A 23,156-nucleotide genomic window follows, 5' to 3' on the forward strand; every position below is an offset into this window, starting at 1 on the left:
TACGATGTATGTATTATATTCAGTTTGATGTGGTATATTGATGTAGTGGACATCTAAGTTTGGTGATGCCGTGTTCTGCTATAAGTGTGCGTGTGACAGGTAACGAATGGACATTATTGTGCTGAGATAATATTTGAAATTTTTCCGTGTCCATTTGTTTATTTTGGTCATTCTCTTCGCCCCGGGCTTATTTTTCTGGTGTATTTGCTGTTATTTTCTATGCTATGCCCTTATGCGTGTGCCGTTTTTCCTTGTAATTTGGTATATTTGTCTCTTCTTTCGTGATGTATTGTGTGCTCATATTCATGTTTCGGTTTCTCTCCTTGGGCGATTCGTGCTTCTTGTCGCATGTTTTGGCTATCGTGTGCCCGTAATTGACCTAACACTGCACTTACACTTGTCTCTATAATTTTCTTTAAAATTCTATTAACATTATTATTAGTAATATTTTTATAAGATGGTTAATACTTTCATTTCTTAGAGAATATTTTATTTGAGTTTGGTCAGGTTATTTCCTTTCCCCTTTGGGGGCTTTTAAAATGATAATACTATATTGTTGGTGTAATATCGCATTAATGTTATCTCACTTTCAACAATACAAGTAACGTCTGTAAGTCGAGGGTTGGACAGCCCTGGAGTGAAGGATATGGTGCCTTATCTTTGGTTTGGGAATTGTTGTCTTTATCTTTTCATGCTTGATAGTTACGCAATTTTATTATTGGCGAGAGAATGTGTATTGTCTCTGCCGCGATGACTGTATCGTGTGTTCTGCCCCGTGAATACTACTATGAATCTATTTTCTTCTGATACCGTTGGTTTGCTTTGGTGTTTTGGGTTATGTGAAGTGATCTGCTCTTGCTATTTTAGAGATGTTTCTGTGGCTTAATTATTGGGCTGGTTATCCATGGTGTTGAGATTGTAAATTATTTTGATCTTGGGCAATTTTTTTTTTTTTTTTAATCGCGGTGCGAGTTTGTTGTTGCGACATTATGTCAGTAATTGTGGACTGATATTATTGGTCATGTACGGTGGTGTGTCCTTCATGTCTGGATTTGTGGTGGCCCATTTACTTCGGAGTCCTCGATTTACAAAACTATTTCTTCCTTTTCGAGCTTAAAAGTTAATGTTTCATTTAATTTTAATAGTCTCAAAAAATGTGCTTACCATGGTAATTATATAGTTCTACTGATGCATCAGTGTATGGCCCCTATATGTATATATATTTTTGGGGAAAGAATGGTACCTTTATTTAACAATGAATTGTTTTTCCCTATTTTCTCTAATTCATTTATTTCCAAAATTTCTTTTTACTCTTTAATGTTGTCCTAATTGCTTGTTTATTTATTCGTTTCAAGTTATTTAAATTTTATTTAAAGGCTTTGAATTGTAGTGTATTGAAAGATTTATTTATTATATTTTACTTTAAATTTTGAAAACCTTGGTGTCATTTTCTTGGCGTGTTTGCTACGTAACTTCCTGGATCCCATCCTCTCTCCGTTATATGGGTAGGTACCAGCTCCCTTCCCTGCTTCCTCTATTCCATATCCTTGATGCGTTTATCTTATTTATCTGGTATTTTTGCTCTTTTGATATTTATCTTGTTCGTGCACGCCCCTATGACATTGTCATTTATCCCTTGAAGTGCTTTTGAATGAGGGATTTTTCCCATCAAGAAGTACAGGAATCTGACCCTACAAAAGGACCAGTTCATCAGGCAACTAAAACAGCAGTGAAAGAAGTGGTGTTGATGATGAAACAGTGGTGTGCATTTGGCCCTGACGACATATCTGCAGAATTGTCCGAAAAATGTGGTAAAGATGGATATTTGTGGCTGCAATGACTGTTCAACAAGCTGCCAGTAGGCGACTCCCTTTCATTGCAGCTTCATGAAAGTTTCCTGGTACTGATTTTCAAGAATAAGGATGATTTCAAGGAATGTGGAAAGTATTGAGGAATTAAATTAATGCTCACACACTGAAGATCTGGAAATGAATATTGGTAAACTGGATACAAAAACTAGTCCAAATTCATGGTGAACAGTTGTATTTTTTTGAGGAAGGTCAACTACAGATGTCATCCAGGCAGTTCAAATTGTAACAAATAAGAAGAGAGCAGTGTTTCTTGATCTAGAAAAAGGATATGATCGAGTTCCCAGAGAATTGGTTTGGAAAGCTTTACAAAGCCAGTATGTGCCAAACTGGCAGGTAAATGCAGTGAACACCACCAACGAAATGCAATTCTCTAAGGACAAGAGCAGACCTGGGAAGTCCAATAGTTTCCCTGTGAAGGTTGGCATTCACCAGGGATTAGTCCTCCGTCCATTTTTATTTGATTTGGTCATTAACTATCTGAACAAATACCTTATTTATTTGTTGTTTAAAGGGGCCTAACAGCTAGGTTATTGGCCCAAACAACATCTCATGCACGAGTTACCTTGCAGCATTTTGTATATGGACGACCTAGTCTTGATAGTGAAATAAGAGAGCGGGTTGAGAGATGGAGACAAGCAGTTGAGAGTCACAGACTGAGCATGACAAAAACTGAGTATATGTACACCATCTTTTCCAATCCACATCAGTCCATAATGTACAGTCTTCCTGGATGATGGGCCTTTAAATTTGGTAGATGAATTAAGGTACCTTGGATCTGTGATCAACAGCTATGCAACAGGGGATGCTCATGTTTGACACAAAATGTATGTCTGTTGACTAAAGTGCTGATCAGTGATCAGCATCATGTGTGATAAAAGAATGTCTGCAAAAATCAAAGGCAAGGTTTATAGCACTGTGATCAGACCAGTAACGCTGTACAGTGCAAACACATGGGCCAGGTGGGTAATGCACATTACCAAAATGAGAATGCTTTGTTGGTCAATGAGCATGACACAGGAAGATAGGATCAAAACTGATCACATTCATGACTCAATGGGAGTCTCTGCAATAAAATAGACAAAACAGTTGAGATGGTTTGGACACACCAATGCAGAGGCAAAAATCATGTTGTGCAGAGCGCAGTAAGTATCAAAGAACCACCTGCAAGAAGCGTAAAAAAACTAAAATACACATGGAGGAGATCCTGCGAAAGACTTCTTTGGAACAGAAATATACCTCTAGATTTGGTACACCAAAGAAATGAGTACTCCCTTTGTATCCACCAACCCTGAAAGGGATAACTACACTTGGGCATAGGAAAGAAGAATTATCTATTTTTGTCTATTTTCTGGTGTTGCCAAGGCGGTAAAGACATGCTTGGTTCACCTTGAACGACACAGGTTCGATTCCCAGCCAGGAAGTCGAAACATTTAGAAAATATATTTTCACTTCTGGAGAGACACATGGACATGCAGTTCACTCATCCTACATTAATTTATTTAAAAAAAATTGTTTTACGTTGCACTGACACAGATAAGATCTTATGGCAATGACTGGATAGCAAAGGAAACCACAGAAAACCATTTCAGGACTGCCAAAAGTGGAGTTCAAACCCACTATCTCCCGAATGCAAGGTCACTGCTGTGCGACCCTAACCGCACACCCAACTCGCTTGGTAGCCTACATTAAAAATGACAACCAGGTTAACTGTTCGGGCCAAAGGTGACTAGGTTTAGAGCTGACCGCTCTATCCCACTTGGTGCTGAGGTTGTGATGTTGTTTCAGCCATAGTTATTATCCAATTCACTAATCACTTCAAATGAACTAGAGTAAACAAGTGATTAACATCAGAGCACAATGCACCAGCATGGAAAGCATAACAAGACTGAAAACTTTGTAGCAAAACCACGAGATGTTGGGGTGGTCAAAGCGCATTTCAAATTTCAATGTTGCACGCTCCGCATACAATAACCCAATAACCAACAAGTGAGGACTAGGGAGCCTACTGCTCATGGAGAACGTGCACGGATAGTATTTACACATATTCTTCCTAACTTTCTTTCCCATGACCACATTAGAAATGAACTGGAGGTCCTTAGTATTTTTCAAGTTTTTTGCTTTTTGAATATACGAGAATCATTCTGAAAAATTAACGCACTTCACTTTTGATCAGTGTTGTTGAAGTTTTCTGCCTTTGACACATTATAAAAAAATTAAATCCTTTATTTCCTCAGCATATGGGACCTGGCTTTTAGCATGCTCACCACTTGTTTTGGCACCTAGACTAAAATTATCGTTATGATCTGTACAGAGTATGAGAACATCATTAGACATAATTCATGTTCAAATTAGTCAAACAGCTCACTAAATTCTTCAATTTTTCTCACCTAGGGCACACCAAGATAATAAAATGAATATTCATACAAAAACTGTAGAGTTTCAACAACAAATTTATTATAAAATTAATAATTGCACAATAAAAACTGGAATCCAAAAGTATGTATAAAGTTAGGCTAAATTTTCATAGAAATTAACTCCACAATTTTCTGCCAGTAACAGTATTTCAAAGTAATAAATAATGATTACTCACAGTTTATACTTCATTTGAGACAATCTGTACAATATTCAAGGGTAATAACATTGCTGTTATTATATATTGTTTCAATAAGATTAATATTTCTTCTACATGTACAGCAAGTGATGTTGGCAGCCATTATTGGTTGGCAAAAACTTGTATTATATCTAACAGCATGCTGGTGAAAAATAAACTTTACAATTGAGAGATATGAGAACTGATTTATATACAGGTTGATTTTTTTAATAGTGGCAACAAGGCTGTATTGCTGCCGAGAAATGGAGCGAGGCAATGTCATTTATAACACAGGTAGGTTAAATGCCTACCCTCCCTCCGAGCAAATGAACACACACCATGATAGCAGGAACAGAGCTGTTGTGAACGAGTAGTCACAGAATACAGTTGCAACGTTTTTGAAACAACAGCAGAGGAACTGGATAAAAAATGAAGGTGCTAGAGTTTGTAATGTATGACAGTGTCACCTAGGACTGCAAGATGCTTGTGGTCCAGATGCACTAAGAACAACAGTTTGGCAGACACCGATCAATGTGAAATTTACGGTGATTCTTGCCTACAATTAGGATTGTGTTATTGTAAAGCATACTTTCCCGCAAGGCAGATTGTTAATGATGAATACTACCATTTATTTCTGCAAAACAATCTGTGAGCAGCGCTTGATGCATAATCCACCCATTATTCTGTACGAAAATGCAAAGGCGCATGCAGCAGGAGTGGTGTCTAATTCGATCAATTGCTGGGGCTGGGAAGTGCTCTGCCACCCCCACCCCCCCATACTCTCTGGATTTTAGTACCCGCGACTTTGACCTAATCCAGAGGAATAGATGGAAGACGTTCTGAAGGCAATCAATTGCTCTCTTCGTACCACTCAGAGATTAGGCAGTGCTAATGGTATCCTAAGGCTTCTGCATGGCTGGGAACTCGCAATACTGGTGACTACACCAAAGGCCTGTAAAACCTAGAATCTTGGGTAAGTATAGGAAAGGAACAAACAAGTGTCAAATCAAGACATATATAGATAGGAACACCCAAAAAAAAGAATACATAATAGGACCGACACAATGGTACATCAATATGGGAAAAGGGGGCAACAGAAAGATGACACAAGGGCAAACATGAAAACTCAAAAAAGATTAGGACAATCTCCACATCTTCAAATATATAGGCTCTCTCCTCATCAATCTCTGTTCATCCACATCCATATTTTTTCAGTCCCCGACATGGTCATTCCGGCTTCCCAGCTTCATCAGAAGGGTGTGCATCAGCACTCATTGATCGGCCATCTTGACAGGTCTTCATGTGGGAAGTGTAGGATACAAAGAACGACAGGTAAGTACTATACAAACAAATGGCTTTGCTCTGGGGAGGGTGGATAATTTGCACCATGTTCGGAAAATCTTTTGGTGATATCTGGTGTATGACGCAATAACCACAGAGTGATGATTTTTTTTTTTTTTTTTTAATGCCGTTGGTTTCCCAAACAAGTCCCTTTCTAGGTTCTCCTTGACTTCCTGCTATTACTTGTAACTCACTTCTGGTGTGGAATATTGGCATGTTTTGTGCTCACATTTTCTCAGGAAAAGATCTATTTGCAGCGAAGCCATCTTCTGCACTACAGAAGCAATTGTGTGTGAATTATTTTCACTGAATAATGGCCTTTTCAGAAATGAAATTCATGATTTCCACAGACTTCTCATTTACAAGTAAACTATTTTTATTTGAGGTGCATCTTCATGTTGTCATGGGGATACTTTGCACCACAACAAGAAAGGAGCAAAGAATCCCCAAGAGGTTTTCACAGGAGTAATATTTATTTGTCTCTGTTGTTTTGTTGTTTAAGGTATGCCGAGGAAGTACACAAGAACTGTGGGTGCAAGAAAGTATGCAGATTATTCTGAGGAAATTCAGCAAAAGTGTTTAGCAGCTGTTAGAAGTGGTCAGCCGTCTCAAAGAAAAGCTGAACAGCAATTCAGCATCCCAAGAAGAACTACTACTAATAAACTCGGAAATAAGCCTGGTTAGCCTCCAATATTCAGCGAAGAGGAAGCAGCTTCTTCATTTGTTGGCTGTATACAGAGCATGAGTGCTTTTGGATTTCAATTGGATTCTTTCAATTTACGGTACATTATGAGAATATATTTGAACCAAAATGGAAGACGGGTTGTTAAGTTTGTTGATAATCTTCCTGGAAACGAATGGGTTTCTGGATTTCTCCAATGTCATCCTCAACTGAGCTGTAGATTTGCCAGTAATATTAAGCGCAGCAGGGCTGCAGTAAATGAAGATACTGTATGGAACTACAGTGCAAATTTAGGCGACGTTGTGAAAGATGTCCCCCCTGAAAATATTTGGAACTCTGATGAATCGAACCTCATCGACAACCCCGGTCAGAAGAGAGTGATTGTTAAGCGTGGAGTTAAGTACCCTGAAAGGATGTGCAACTCCTCTAAGTCAAGTATTTTGCTAATGTTTTGCAGAAGTGCTGTAGAACTCCTTCCATCTTATGATATTTATCGGTTTGGCTGCATGAGGGACTTGTGGACAGAAAATGGTCCTGCAGGATGTCGATACACTAACAGCACTAGTGGGTGGTTTGATGCACCAAGACTTAAAAAACTCAAAGGTAAGAAGGTAATCATCTGCAACAATCTTTCGTACCATATAACAATGTATTACAGGCATGTCAGAGGAACAACATAGCTTTGGTGTGCCAACAGTACACACCTGACTCAACCCCTTCAAAGTGGCATGGTGGAAAATTCTGTTTGGTTGGAAACAAAGTGCAGATGGGCTTAAAAACACTGTCCTTGAGAAGCAACAGTTTCCTCGAGAAGAAGAAAGAAGTTGCACATAGCACCAGGCACAAGCACCGCTACCATCACATTCACAGAAAGTGAACATATCCCTTCCACATATGGGACCTGTACACCCGGATCAAATACTTCACAAAAAATCTTACGGTACAGGAAAACGGAAGAAACTTAAGACAAAGATTAAATACAGGTGGTGAAAGATTAGGAACACAGGACAAACAGAAAAGGAGAAAACGATCCTAACAGGATAACAGAAGTATTGGAAAGGAACGAACAAGTGTCAATGCCCACCCACCTGATGAAGCTGGGAAGCAGAAATAAGCTCATCGGAGGCTAAGAAGAGATGGATGCAGAAGAACCGAGATTGATGAGGAGAAAGCCTATTTATGTGAAGACTGCAGTGTATGATGATGTGGAGGTTGTCAGAGTTCTTTTGAGTTTGTCCTTGGGTCCTCTTTCTGTTGCTCCCTCCTCCTACACTGGTCTGCCATTCTGTTCATCCTAATATGTGTTACTTTTCTTGTTCCCATCTCTCTATTTACGACTATAGTTCTATTAAAACGTGTGTGTTGTGACAGCTTCCGTGTGGTAGTACAGTAAGAGCTGGCAGTTACTACGGTTACTGGTACACACCTCCCGTTTAAGCCAATACCAGGTAGGCACGCGCTTGCCCTTTTCCCACCCCCTAGTCTTAAAGCTTCATGATGCAGCCGGTCCAAATTTCACGTTGCCAATTAGTATACGAAAGCACATGTGGCTTGACTACATAACATTGTGTGCTTTGAGTGATAGCATTCATTATCTGTATTGTGTGTTTTTGAAAACAGCTAAATATTTATAGCGCTATTGTGTTCATGTTCGTGTTAATAAGCATTAACGGTACTGGAAATTTTGGACAAAGCATGCGAGATTTTGGAAATTAAGAATCACAAACTGAGGTTAGAATACGAGGTGTTTGGATCCCCCACCCGCCTGTTTTGGATTTCTATAAAAGGATGTCTTGTGACTAATGAGAGTAAGTTTAAATGCATTCGAAACAACAACAACAACAACAACAACATACTTTTACCTATCACAGCTCTCATTTCAATTATACCTGGCATCTTAAATTGTGCTGACGCCTGTTGCAGGATTTGACTGATTCTCTTCATATATACAAAAAAGACTCTTAGATATTTCTCCCATCCTCACCCGAATTTGAAACCAGGATGCTGAGCATGCCAGTCAAAGTGCCATTCTGTTGCTGAAATCTACCTCAAAATGAAATCAATCAACCGGAGACAGACTGATGAAAACCTGTGAGGAAGGGGAATGAGGAGTATGTCTTAGGATATTTAAGCTGATAAAATTACTGCTGAGCCACGATGGAATAATAGCAACAATATTTAATGTTATTCTAATGCTCTCATGATTCCCATACGTGGATATTATTTTCCGCAGCACCTAGCGCAGAGCGAGAAGCTTTGATCGTGACTGTAGTGACTGTAGTCGGATCATGTGGCAATACAGTGCTCCCGCTATTTTGCTCGGCGCCACGTGATGCGAGCTGTCAGAACACTCATGTTGATTTAATAGAACTATAGAACCTTGAATGTATGCTGTGTGTCAAGAAAATGAATACTTACCACTACTAAAAAAAAGCAACCAATGCACTGTGTCAACACTACTTCACTATAATCTATCAGAACACTATTTCAGTTTCAACCTTCATTCAACAGAATAAAAAATAAGCTGAACTGATCCACATTAAAAGAAAGCAGGAAGAGATTCAGAAGTTTTTCAACTATTTGTATTCTTAAATGTACAGTGTAAAGAACTCTGAAGGAAGGATGTGATAATACAGTTCAGAAAATAGTTGTCTTGATGCACCATCACTGCAAGTATAGAACTGAGACTGGAAGAAAATCCGAGAGTAATCCACACACAATACACAACACACACTATTTCAACACACACACATATCCAATCAAATTAATTATTTAAAATATAATCAATAAGCTTGTAACTCTCTTTACTTCATGTGAAGCATATGAAATTGGCTGCTTGATGGTGATTATTGTAATACACATCTAAAACACTAACATTTGCCATCCTAACAAAATTTCACCAACCATGTTGTGATAAGAATTTGCTGACTAATGATCTTTCTGTGGTTTAATCAAATGCCTGATACTTTAGTGACAATAAGAACAAACCACATAATTAAAGAAATACTCTAAGAGATTCACATTCTATCTGCTAATTAAGCTAGATACTTTTAGGCTGGCTATGAAGAATGTAAAGCAGAAGAATATTGAATTTCACTGCCTGATTGGACTCCCTTGCATAATGGATACACATTTCTTTATATTCTGTTAAAGTGGAAGCCATTTGCTTTTCAGTTTTGACTTAGCTAATACAACCTTCAAGCTTTCCAGTCTTTGAAACTAATACAAAATTTACAAATGCTACAAGATACCTCGAATTACATTTTTTCATTTCTAGGTATTTTCTAGTATATCTTGTATTAGTTTTGAAAGACTGAAATACGTAAAGGTATTACCTTTCTTAACAGATGAACTGATCAGGGCTTTAAAATTTCACAGCATATTGCATGGATATTTCTGTTTATCATGATCAAGAATTGTTTAAAAATCTGAGACAGACCAATACATTTCTAAAGTAGATTTGTTTATAATACCTGTAAGCAACCATAGGCCTAAAAATTTCCTCATCTCCTCGGTTACTGAATCAATCGGCATTGTATTTTTATCACCTGAAATGCCATCTACTATTATTTCTTCCAAATAATTATGATAATAATTTTTTTTTTCTGCTAGGGGCTTTACGTCGCGCCAACGCAGATAGGTCTTACGGCGACGATATGATAATAATTAAGCACTTTGTGACACCAATAACATTTAGAGGAAGCCATGTTCATACTTTGATAGCTTGTAAAAATTGTAAACAAAGATCTAATAGTTCTATTTTAGAATATATTGAAAAGTATATAATTATTTCAAACTACTGAAACTAAGTACAAAAATCAATCAATAAAGCTTCATTGATTTATAAAGCAAGCTTCTCTGCTTATCAATGTGAGATGTAAGCAACTATTTGAGCCAAGGTTCTAAAATTTCAAAGACATTCTTCGTGCTTGTTTGTACACTCTCCCATTACATGGAAGCTGATTACTGATAAATGATGTGACCAATAATTACAGTTTTGATTTATTCTTCACATAATGATCACACAGGGATAATACAGGTATTGGATAAGAACAAACAAGTGTCAAATCAAGTCATACTGTATATAGTAGGAACAAGAAAAGGAACACAAAATAGGTGGAGCCCTGCACGGATGCGAATATCCGCAAAGTTAGTGTCTTGGTGGATGCAAACTGTATAGCAGTGTGCATAATATTGCTGACAATTTCGTTTATTGATTTTCACTCAGGCATACCAGTACTCTTGCTTGTGGTTTGACAACCCTTGAGAATGGTATGGGAGAATGGTGATATATTATACAAGAGCCTTGAGACCTAAGCCTAACTGGCTCTTGCCCGCAATTAATGAAAGGAAGGAACAAAGGTCAATACGTCTGGCAGTTGTTGCAGGAGAAATTTCCTCCTAAACCTGTGACATTGGGGTTCTGGTGCCAGGTAATAGGGCTATTGTATTATGTTAATAGATCTATCCGTTTCAATACCTTGGGTGTAATATACTGTAGTTAAATATTATTTTTACAATATCTGCAGATAACCATTCACGGATGCGGATGAAGGAAGTGTGGATGCAAATAATATTCTGTATACCCACGCAGAGCTCTAAAAATAGGATGAACACAAAGGCACAGGAACAACAGAAAGTGAAAAACACAATAAGACAATCCCCAATTCATCATCATACACTGCCATCTATAAATATATGGGCTCTCTCCTCATCAATCCCAGTTCTTCTGATGAGCATGCTTCTGCTTCCCAGCTTGTATCCTTGCCTCCCCTTTCTGTTTCTCCATCTTCACACACAGATCTGCCTTTATGTTCATCCTATTTTATGGTCCTTTTCTTGTTCCTCCTACATATGACTTGATAATGGTCATACTGCATATTTTCAATCAACAAAAGGACAGCTTTAAAAATGTGATGATTACAGGAAACACTGTAAATGTAGAAAATTAGAATCAGGAGAAATTGACTGGAATATATGAAGAATTAAATTTATAACAGAAAACTTGAATCATCAATCAATCAGTCATACTATGAAGATAGCTTCTTGAAAATTAAACAAATGACCAAAAGGAAGCTATAGTATGTTCTTTATTGAGAAGTAAAATATTGGAAAGATAGGACCACTTTTTATTGGTAGTTTTATAATCTGGTCAGGCAAAATATTTAGATTACGGATCGTGAATGTGAATATCATTCCTGAAACTAGCCATTGAAACAAAGAGAAAAAAATGTATTTTCCTTATATTAAAGTAATTTTTTTCTTTTATGCCTATCATTCAAAAATATTTTACAGAGTAAATAATATACACATCTCAACAAAAAGTTTGAATATCAACTTACAGAATTCAACTAGCTCTTGTTCCAATACGGCAAAGTTAACTTGAATCTTAAAATGATGTAGAGAGAATTTGGTCTCATTCTGGTAAAATACCGTACAACTGAAAATTTGCTGCAGTGCACATTTATGGCATTATTCCAAGTTTTTGTTGAGGTGTGTATTAAAAAGGTGGGAAATGAAAATTAGAGAGGAAGGGTGACTAGAGCTTGGTATGAGAAGCAATCTTGTTGTGTCATCTCGTACCAAGCTCTAATTCTTATTGAACAGTAGAAGTATTTCATTTTTATGTTACCCATTAGATCATAAGCAAGTCTTTCAATTTTCAAACAATATAATATCCCTATTCCCCTCTATTTTCTTGTTTCCCATTTTGACTGCACTGTCTACTTTGCTTACATTTTATGATCATTAGAAATCACACACCAAGCAGTCACTTCTATTCTTAATGTTAAGTTTAAATATAAATACATACATTATATTATAATTTGCCAGTGGTGCATAGAACCACCCTCTGAATGTCATTTTTACCATTGTCATTTACACTTTACTTGAGGTATTTTTTTCAACTTAGATCTTCCTGTGGGCAACTTTGCATGCACTTTACATGGTGATACACCTTCATTTAACCTGGGCCTCTTTGCTTGCATCAGAAGTTTAAAGGCATTTATTTTCACACTTTCTGGTTTCTTTTCTTCAATTCTAGGCCTTTTTGGCTCCATCATGAGTTTGAAAGCATTTATTTTTCCATTTGCCAAATAGCCCCTATCCTTGTCCAGTTTGCTTTCAGAAGACTGATCCAACTTGGAAACATGTGAAGGACCATCCAGTACTAGGTTTTCTGGTTTAGTGTTCAACTCAGATCCTAGAAATGGAACAAAATGAGCAATGAATAATTAACAGAGAAAGCTTGAAGGTCACCACCTATTAAATTACAATAAAATTCACTTTAGGTTGATCATTTAGCATTAAAACTTCAAATCTCTTCATCTTAAAAAGATTTCATAATTTTTTTTTTTGCTAGTGGCTTTACGGTCTTATAGCGACGATGGGACAGGAAAGGCCTAGGAGTTTGAATGAAGTGGCCGTGGCCTTAATTAAGGTACAGCCCCAGCATTTGCCTGGTGTGAAAATGGGAAACCACGGAAAATCATCTTCAGGGCTGTCGACAGTGGGATTCAAACCCACTATCTCCCAGATGCAAGCTCACAGCCACGCGCCCCTAATCACACAGCCAACTCTCCCAGTATTTCATAAATTAGACATCTTAGTTTCAAACATGGGAAGTTCATCTTAGGTTTTTAGATCTCAATGATTTTACCAAAGAGGATTGAGAGGACCAATACACAAGTTTCAAAACTGCCTCGATACTGTTTAAATTTAATTTAAAAATTACTATCTTAAAAGGTTTTGAAATCAAAGTTTAACTAATAGAAACAATAATAATGCACCACAGAGTCTTATATTTATTCTCAAGACCGATGGCTTGGTTATGTAATTGTGGTATGTACTGGAGAGAAATTAGGTGAAGAATCATCTCATTTATAGAGAAAGGAACATGTAAACTAACACATACCATGATATTTTGTTATGAAGGAAGCAATTTTTTTTTCAGTGTCAGTTCATTGGTTTTTATTTTTATTTTTTACAGGTATGTTATATTGTTCTAAAGGTTACATTTTGTTTTGAAAGACTGAAAAACTTTCATTTTTATGCATTTTTCATCAAAGTGATAATGGGAATTACTAATTTTCAAAATTCATGTATAGAATGTTTGATCATCCATTTAGCCTGCCCTAAATTTGCAAAACTCTGGTCAGTCAGGTTTCCTGCCAGTTTTTATCTGAAGAAAGATTGGAGTTAACCCGTATGTAGGGATAATTTAATCACTATAAACTGTGAAATTGTGTTGAATAGGTGGATACAGTAAAATTTTATTCTTGAAATAATTTTACTTATTGTAGGGATAAAACCGATCACCCTCTTGCAATTATCCTTCTTTGTGGCATTAAACTGAAGGGAAAAAGTAAAAATTTAAGTTTTTAAAATAATAATAATTATTATTATTATTGTGTATTATGTACCCAAGAGAGAAAAGAACAACACCGGAGACGAATGCAGGAGCATTGGGTGGCAGTTAAAGCTCGAAAAAGGAGACAGTTGGACTGAGGTGGTCCTTAGTAGGCCAAAATGAAGAAAGAAGAAGAATACCTAAAAAAACTAATATGCCAGTGATTACTTTTTTAACAGATGACAAAACAACCATACATCCGAAGACTCCTTCCACCCTATCAGCATCCACGCAAACCAACCGCCATTCATTTTCCGTGGACCCTCCCCATCCAGTTCCTCAAATTTCTGTCTTCAAATACATGGGCTCTCTCATCAAAATTCTACACTGTTTCATCTCAGCCCCAATGAGCTAATTTCTGCTTCCCATTTTCATCAGGAGGGCAGGCATCAATACTCACAGAGATCTTGAGAGATCTTCAGTCCTGATGAGAAAGCATGCTCTCAATCACTTGGACCACAATACAAAATTCAAGGAAACTGATATACTGGTTACCACCTGCCAGTTCCATGTTCCCATAGAGAGGTGCTTAAAATAGAGAAGCATTCCATCGACTAGAACTCAGTTCAGCTCTGGTATCATTTCTCCATAATTCTGGAATGCGGAGTGAATGTTCATAGCTTCACATATACAGTATAAGAGGAGGTTAATGCCATTTGACTGTCAGACAGTGATAGACACAGCCTAATAGCCCAGAACACAACACCAGTTTACTAAATATTTTGTTTAATATCACAAAGACAACGAAGGACTTTGATCTATATTTTCAATACTAATACTTCAACTTAATGGTTAGTGAACACCAGTCTTTTTTCTTGTAGTTTAACATTGCACTAACTCAGATAGGATTTTGCCAATGGATAGGGAAGGGCTAAAACAGGGCAGGAAGCAACTTTGGCTTTAAAAATAGTATAGCCCACCATCTCCTGAATGCAAGCTCACAGTTAAAGTGGCTTGTACCATGCAGCCGACTCACTCAGCAGCAGCAGTCTACTATAATGTGTTGGAGAGTAGAGAGACTCTTCCCATCTAGAGTTCAAGGCAGTTAGGGGTGAAGGTTAAGGATTAATGACCTTCAAGGCAATTTGCAGCTACAGGAATAGCAACATGCGTCTCCCGTTTCTGCCTTGGATTCTAAGCTTTCCCTCTTCCGTGCAAAACTATGCTAGTCATGCCAGCAATGTACTTGCAAATACACTTGTGTCTGTACGTTAAGGGAACTTCAAGATCCATGAGTAAACATTGTGTTATGACCATAATGTGCAAACTAAATTGCGGCAGGGCAACACAGAAACACGTGACATACATGGCACTCTCGGTATGAGACCAATTAGAGTGCCAGAATCAGTCTGTGTGGACAGAGGTATCAACAACAGCAATTCTCACTGCGTGTTGTGTGCGTTTGGCATGGAGTATTAGAATTGTAGGGAAGGAGGATGACACAGCAAACAAATCTGAATGACACTATGCACAGCTGATTAAGAGGCCGACCACATTCAGGGCAAGGTTGGTCGGGAGATTTGAATGTCACCAGAAGAGTCATTTCACAGCTGTGGAGAAGATTACAGGAGAGAGGAAACATTCAACGGCAATACGGGTAAGTTAAAATTATAAAATCCTTTTATTTACAACCACCTATTCAATACAATACAATATACTCATTGAATTATGAAATATTCATGAAGTGTCTTAAATAATGGGACATGTTTCGTTCGGCATAGCGAACATCATCAGCCGTTAATGTACAAAGACTAGGTCAGGGCCCTGAGTTTAAAAATGATCAAATAATATCCTCATATTAAAAGAATAACAATGTCGTAATAAAAAAGTGATAATATAACATTAGACTTAGATTGTAACAAATATGTACAGATTAACAGCGAGAATTTGTCGTGGAATGCAATGAACGATGGTAACCTGTGAAGTTAAAGACAATCACGGAGTTGTTAAATTAAAAAAATAGATATTGTGGACATTAAAATATACATCAATGCATGAAGCATGGATTAATTATTGAGGATGGAGTTCCTTCAAATTATGTAAAAACAAGAGTTGAAACAGAGTTCAATGAATATCACGAGTCCAAATTGAACCAGTCAAAAGGCGCATAACAACGAAACTGAGGTTGATATATGACGTGAACTCCAATAGTTGCGAATTCTATAAGAGAGATAATCTTGATGCCAGAAGGAAATACAAGTTACACTAGTCAATATTCACGCGCTAGCAGTAAAACTAAAATTGTATGTAACGTAGAACACCAATAATGGACACATTAAAGAGTAACGACCCCTTCCTCTTCAATTTTCTTTTCCCCTTCTTCATTTTTTCCGTTATAACATAACTTCATTCCCCCTTTTTTCTCTCATTTCAGATTCCAAACTCCAATTTTGTGCCATAAGCTGCTCTATATACCTAAGGATTGCTAGAACTCTCTATATTCAAGATCGTCGTTACGTTCATTGCATTCCATGACAAATTCTCGCTGTTAATCTGTACATATTTGTTACAATCTAAGTCTAATGTTATATTATCACCTTTTTATTACGACATTGTTATTCTTTTAATATGAGGACATTATTTGATCATTTTTAAACTCAGGGCGCTGACCTAGTCTTTGTACATTAATGGCTGATGATGTTCGCTATGCCGAACGAAACATGTCCCATTATGTAAGACACTTCATGAATATTTCATAATTCAATGAGTGTATTGTATTGTATTGTATCGAATAGGTTGATGTAAATAAAAGGATTTTATAATTTTAATATACTATCTTCAATACGGTTCTATTATGAGCTTAATTACATGTAAATACGGGTAAGGTCGACTGCATACTACAACCTAATGTCAGGATAATCATTATCTTGTCTTCAAGTGCCCAAAGTCGTCCAACCAGTACAGCACCTACACTGTCTCGAGACCTCGCAGCAGACCACACAGAATGTTTCTGGCACACTAATTGGTCTCATACTGAGAGTGCCATGTATGTCACGTGTTTCCGTGTTGCCCTGCCACAATTTAGTCTGCACATTATGGCCATAACACAAGGTTTACTCATGGATCTTGAAGATCCCTTAACTTACAGACACAAGTGTATTTGTATCTCCCATCAAAGTATGTATTGTCGGCTTTGAGATATTGCTCTGCATGTACCTGCCAACCTGCCAGATGTATTGCCCTCACACAAAGGCACCATATGGCTCATCGAATATGGTGTCTTGCCCACTGTGTTTGGACAGCGGAACACTGGGGTAGTGTCCTGTTTATGGATGATTCGTGGTTTAACCTGGAGAGTAATTCTCATTGTCTGTTCATCCGACGCACTCCTCGGACAAGTTACAATCCTGCCAATATTGTGGAAAAGGACCGATATGGTGGCGTCAGTGTTCTTGTCTGGGGAGGCATCATGTTAGGAGCATGTATGCCATCTTTTCTAGAGGTAATGTGATATGCACAGTATATAGGAATTACATCCTGCTACAATATGAGGGACTTAATCATGGTCCATATGGACCTGGGCTCTGTCTGATGGACGACAATGCTCGCCCACACAGGGCTGGCCTGGTGGAAAAGTATTTGCAACATGAGGATATCACATGCCTAGAAAGACCAGCTTACACCCTGGACTTAAATCCGATTAAACACACATGGGATGTTCTAGGCAGAAGGATTGCAGTCCTAACACTGCTACCAGGGACCACTGTTGACCTCCAAACTGTGCTTGTCCAGCAACAGAACACGTTACCGCAGGCCATGCTGGACAGTCTGATCCACAGTATAGGGAGCCATTGTGCATCCTGTATTGCCATGCAACGTCATAACACCCTCTACTGACGTTCTGTATGCCACTAGCAGAGGGACATCACACATGGTTATGTCTGGTTTTTCTGAATATCATACATCACTCTCACATGCCATGGCAACTTTTAGTGCACATATTACCCCCGTACCACACATTTTGCCGTGGATCTCAAAGATCCCTTATCTACTGCACATGAGTACATACACAACCTATCAACATTTGGTCATTTTAAGATTTACAAAATTTTGGAACTAAGAAATTTCTGTTCCTTCCTTTCACCTGTCATGAGACAACCGTTGAAAAGAAGAGCAGGAAGAATCTTCCTTCTAGCCAAACACGCTATAAATGTTTTCATATATATAAGCTGTGGCTAAGAGCTTGCAATAAATATGACAGTGATGAAGTATGCTCTGTGCAGTCCTGACTTTTGTTGTGCTCAGGCAGTTGGTACCAGTTGGTCATTGCTGCTTGGCTGTGCTTTCCCTTACTGTTCCCTGCTCCTGCATCAGCCTGACTTAATACTGTAGCTGTTTTGAGTATGATAATCCAGGCTCAAGTTTATCTGTGCTGGGCTGAGTGGCTCAGACGGTTAAGGCGCTGGCCTTCTGACCCCAACTTGGCAGGTTCGATCCTGGCTCAGTCCGGTGGTATTTGAAGGTGCTCAAATACGACAGCCTCGTGTCGGTAGATTTACTGGCACGTAAAAGAACTCCTGCGGGACTAAATTCCGGCACCTCGGCGTCTCCGAAGACCGTAAAAGTAGTTAGTGGGACGTAAAGCAAATAACATGGAAGTTTATCTGTCCCATATGTTTGCAAGCAGAAATTTCTAAACATAATAACAATTTCAATGGGAAGAAAGAAATCGAACAGCGATATAGCAGCCAACATGTGCCACACGTTTGACAAGTTGAAGATGCAGTAACTTAAAAACTGATCTGGCTTCTTTAGCCACTATCTTATAAAAGTATAATGGTGAAAAAAATTGAACATTAATATTGTTACTTGGGTAGTAGAATAACTAACAATGGTAGAACTAAGGACAATATAAAATACAGACTAGCACAAGCAAGGAAGGCCTTTCTTACACAAAAGAAATTTGCTCACTTCAAACATTGATATAGAAATTAAAAAGGCATTTTTGAAGACTTTCATTTGGATTGTGGCATTGTACAGAAGTGAAACATGGACAATAACTACCACAGAAAGAAAGAGAATAGAAGTTTTTGAAATCTGGTGTTGCAGTAGAATGCTGAAGGTGGGATAGATCAAATCACAAATGAAGAGATACTGAACCAAATTGGCATTATTTGGCAAAATTTGACCAGAAGAAGAGATAGAATGAATGATAAGGCACATCTTAAGACACCAAGGACCTGTTTAATTAGTTTTTGAGGGAAGTTTGGGCAATAAGAACTGTAGGAGAAGTCCAAGTCATGACAAACAGATTAAAATAGACGTAGGATGTAATATTTACATATAAATGAAAAGATTAGGGTAGCATGGAGATCAGCACCAAACCAGTCTATTGACTGATGACCCAACCAACAATAGATATTGAAGAGAGCCAGAATTTGACTCTGCTGACAGGTTCTTTAACCTTCCAGCAAATCTAATGACATGGGCCTCTTGCAATGCCAGCTAACTGCACCACGATTCCATCATGCAACCTTGAGGATTAGAGGCACATGGCTAACAAACCATGCCACGCGATTAGTTCTAAAACAAACCTACGAAGGTCGATCAAATATAAACAGGATTTTTGTTTCTGAACATCAACAGTTGGAAGGACTGGCCCCGCGCTTCTGCTGTGCTTAGGTGGGACCGTTAGGAGTGGCGAGAGTGTGCTGTTAGATATTTCCCGCTGTTTCGTCAGCAACAGGTCCACCCTTTCACTGCGCAACGCATAATTATATAATTTCTTGCTCGTGAAGTAGTTACAGCGGTGGAAATTTGCACAGTTCAGTGATCAAACAGTGTCATGGACGCGTGTCTGCCCAGAATAAAAAGTTCAAGGAAGGACGAGAACGAGTGTAAAATCAGCAACATAATCACCGCCCTCGGACCAGCATTACAGACAAAAACATTTGTGCGGTTAAAGACATTACTGACAACCATTGGAGATGGTATCAGAAATTGCAGAACAAGTCGGAATCAGTTATGGGAGCTGTCAAGCAATCATCACAAATGACCTACAGTTCCGTAAAGTGTGTTCCGATGGGTTCCTCGCCTTTTGACCGAAAATGTGAAGTTGAAACATTTGGAGGTCTGTCAGAGGCTTTCAGTAAGGTTTACGGGAGAAGGTGATGTGTTTTTGAATTGGATCGTCACCTGCAACGAAACATGGGTCCACCACTACACTCCCGAATCCAAACAAGCCAGTAAGGAGTGGCAGAGGAAAGGGGACGCAGCATCAGTGAAAGCCAAGACTCAAATGTCAGCTGGCAAGGTTCTTGCAACTGTTTTTTTTCGATCGGTGAGGCATTTTACTGATTGATTTTTTGCATGAGCGACGCACAATCAATGCTGCTTACTACTGCAAGCTGTTGAACAAGGCGAGGGTTGCATATCACTGCAAAAGACGAGACCAATCGATTCGTCAGGTCATCCTCCTCCACGTCAATGTGCGGCCCCATACTGCAGCTCTGTCTCCAAGCTACAGGAAATGCACTGGACTACACTTGATCATCCTCCTTACAGCCCGGACTTAAAGCCCGGTGATTTCCATTTGTTAGGAGCGCTTAAAGAAGCTCTAGGAGGGCAGAGATTTGAAGATGACGAGTGTGGAAGACTTCGTGTGCAACTGGCTGGTGACAAGACCCTGTTCTTTTTATGATGAGGGCATCAAAAAGCTGCCCATATGCAAGGACAAATGGATTTCCAAAGCAGGAAACTATATGGAAAAATAAACTGTAATTTCCTTGTGTTTTTCAATAAATGAATTTAAAAAAAAACCATTTATATTTGATCTCCCCTTGTAATAACAGCTATGAGGAAGAAACTGTTCACTTTGTACAGAAAAGATTTCTCAAGTATTGAATCTGACCTTAAACTCTCTCTCACAAAGAGGAAACAAGGGTAATGTTATTAGCTGGATTTGTTATGCAGTACTGTACTTCCAATTAATACAAATCACAGTTCAAGACTCCACTTTCGATGAACCAAAATTGTAAAAATAAAGAGACTTTACCTTTATCAGCAATGATACTATCACCATCATCATCTTTTATGTCCACAACTTGTATATCTGGCTGTGCAATAGGCAACGGCATCTTATTCTGTAACAAAAACATAGAACAAATAATATTAAACAAAAAAGGTGCCTCTGAAGGCTTGAAAATCACACTGAGATGTGGGAAGAACCCTCTCAGAACAATCTGGAGAAGGCTGAAATAAAATTCTTGAAATAATTTTACCTGCTGTAGATAATAGGAATTTACCAGATATACTAAGATCACTCCTCTTAAAGATAGCTTTTGAGGACACCAAGCTCTTTATAGCTTTCCCAGATAAAGAGAATGAACATGAATCTTCTCTTACAAGGTAAATTAACTTATACGAGATGTCTGGTCCAGGTGCCTTTATGGGTTTCAGTCTTCGAGTGCTTAAGTAAACTCCTGGTACGTTGGCAGTTGTAGAGAATGACATTAGCAGCAGTGGAGCTTTGATTTAGGAGCAAAGAAGTGTTTCCTTGCACCACTCTGGAATATTCTTGTTATCAGTAAGGATGGTAGTATTGTATTGTCAGTCTTTCTTAAGGTTGCTGTTGGCCCATACAGCTCCTTTTATTCCTACATAGAAGTTCTGCAGGTCTTGTCCATCAGAGAGCCTTTGAAGTTACCAATCTTTTCATTGCCACCCATTGTTCCTGATTCCACTTTGTCTGTAAGATCTGAAATTTACCCTTCATTTTGGAAGACAAATTATGAAGAAGGGATAAGTGGGCTTCCCTTTTTGGCATTTATGAGACTCCAAATTTCTTCAACACTGTCCTCAAACCAGTCTTTCAGTTAACTCAATAATAATCTTTATGGTCATCAACCATTCTTGTTCTACATCTTTTGTGTAAGTTGTATTGCTTGCCAGCTTGCCAGAGATCACATTTTGAAAGTACATAATGTACGGACCTGAAAGTCTGGTTGTATCAAACCTCTGTCTGATCAGAAGTTTGAGGTCTGTCCAACAGTCATCTATATTTCATCATTTCATATTTCATTCTTATCACACACAGATTCTCTATCAACCACCCCCTGGAGACGGATATAGACAGATCAATGTCTCCATCGACGAAGTAAGCCTTCAAGTAGTAAACTTGTTTCCTTACCTTGGCAGCATCCTCTCATCAAGCGCAAATATAGATTTGGAAATCCAATCAACCGTGCTGGAGCATCCTTCGCCAAACTACGATCCCGAGTATTTGACAATCATGATGTCAATGTTGCAACAAACATCCTTGTGTAAATTCAGTTGTGGTTCCCAGCTTACAATATGGATCTGCTTCCTGGACATGTTACAGATGGCATATTAAAAAGTTGGAACAATATCACAGCGATGGTTAAGGAGAATTTTGTATATAACCTGACAAGATGGACGCACAAATGTCAGCGTACTTGAAGAGGCACAGACCACCAGTATAGAAGCCATGGTTTAAAGACGGCAACTACGAGAAAGGGGCATGTAATACGCATGCCCGATAATTGCATTCCCAAGCGTTTTATTCTGCGTTAACAGTGGGTAAACATTGTCTGAGAGGTGAAAGAAAGCAATTTAAAGATGTGCCACACTGATGTTAACAACTGGGAGATCTTAGCCCTCAACTGTTCATCCTAGCGATTAGTTCATTGTGGCACACTACTTTTTGAAGAAAACTGTAGGTGAATAGCGAACAATAAGAGGCAACGGAAGAAGAAAAAAGAACTAAACTGAAGAACAAGGGCTGCTCCACCTAGGACTATCTGCCATCTCTGTGGCAAATTCTGTGCCTCCCGTATTGGGCTGTTCAGTCACCTACGGACTCAAAGATGAAGAGGAGTTCTGTTTGGAAGATCAACCTACTTGTTTTCGAGTGTTTGTTATTGATTGAGTCGAGGATATAGCAATACTTAAGAGTGCAAGTGCACACACGCAGTCTTGTAATGGTTTAGCAGTTGGAACGTAAGTATTGGTAATGAATAGCTCATGCTTAGCACACAGATCATAAAACAACAAAGAGCATTATAGACATTGCAATTACCAAGTTCTTGTTAGCCCATCGCATTTTCTCAGAGCAGGTAATCTCCTTCAAATATGGCATTTAAGACATCGCACAATAACAGTCTCTAGCTGGTATTTGGTGATAGTTAGGCTCAGCTTCTAGGACAGTTTTTTAACATCTTTATCTTAATCTAGTTGAGCTCAGTTTCTAATAAAACTAGTTTTTAACATCATTAGGGCTCAAAAAATTATGTGCTTAAAAGGTGG

General features: G+C 38.3%; 1 protein-coding gene across 4 annotated transcripts in view; it reads right to left on the reverse strand.

The window, feature by feature from the left end:
- Nucleotides 1-4,004: 4,004 nt before the first annotated feature.
- The window catches only part of LOC136872012 (neurofilament heavy polypeptide), a 101,211-nt gene continuing 82,059 nt past the window's right edge, over nt 4,005-23,156 (reverse strand). For all 4 annotated transcript variants that reach the window (XM_068227285.1, XM_068227286.1, XM_068227284.1 and 1 more), the window contains 2 exons: nt 20,887-20,974; nt 4,005-12,686 (listed from right to left, as the gene is read on the reverse strand). In XM_068227285.1, coding sequence (XP_068083386.1) covers nt 12,358-12,686; nt 20,887-20,974 — 417 coding nt within the window. In that variant the 3' untranslated portion in view covers nt 4,005-12,357. The remainder of the gene's footprint in view (nt 12,687-20,886; nt 20,975-23,156) is intronic.

Source organism: Anabrus simplex, chromosome 4 (assembly GCF_040414725.1).
Source record: "Anabrus simplex isolate iqAnaSimp1 chromosome 4, ASM4041472v1, whole genome shotgun sequence".
Lineage (NCBI taxonomy): Eukaryota > Metazoa > Arthropoda > Insecta > Orthoptera > Tettigoniidae > Anabrus > Anabrus simplex.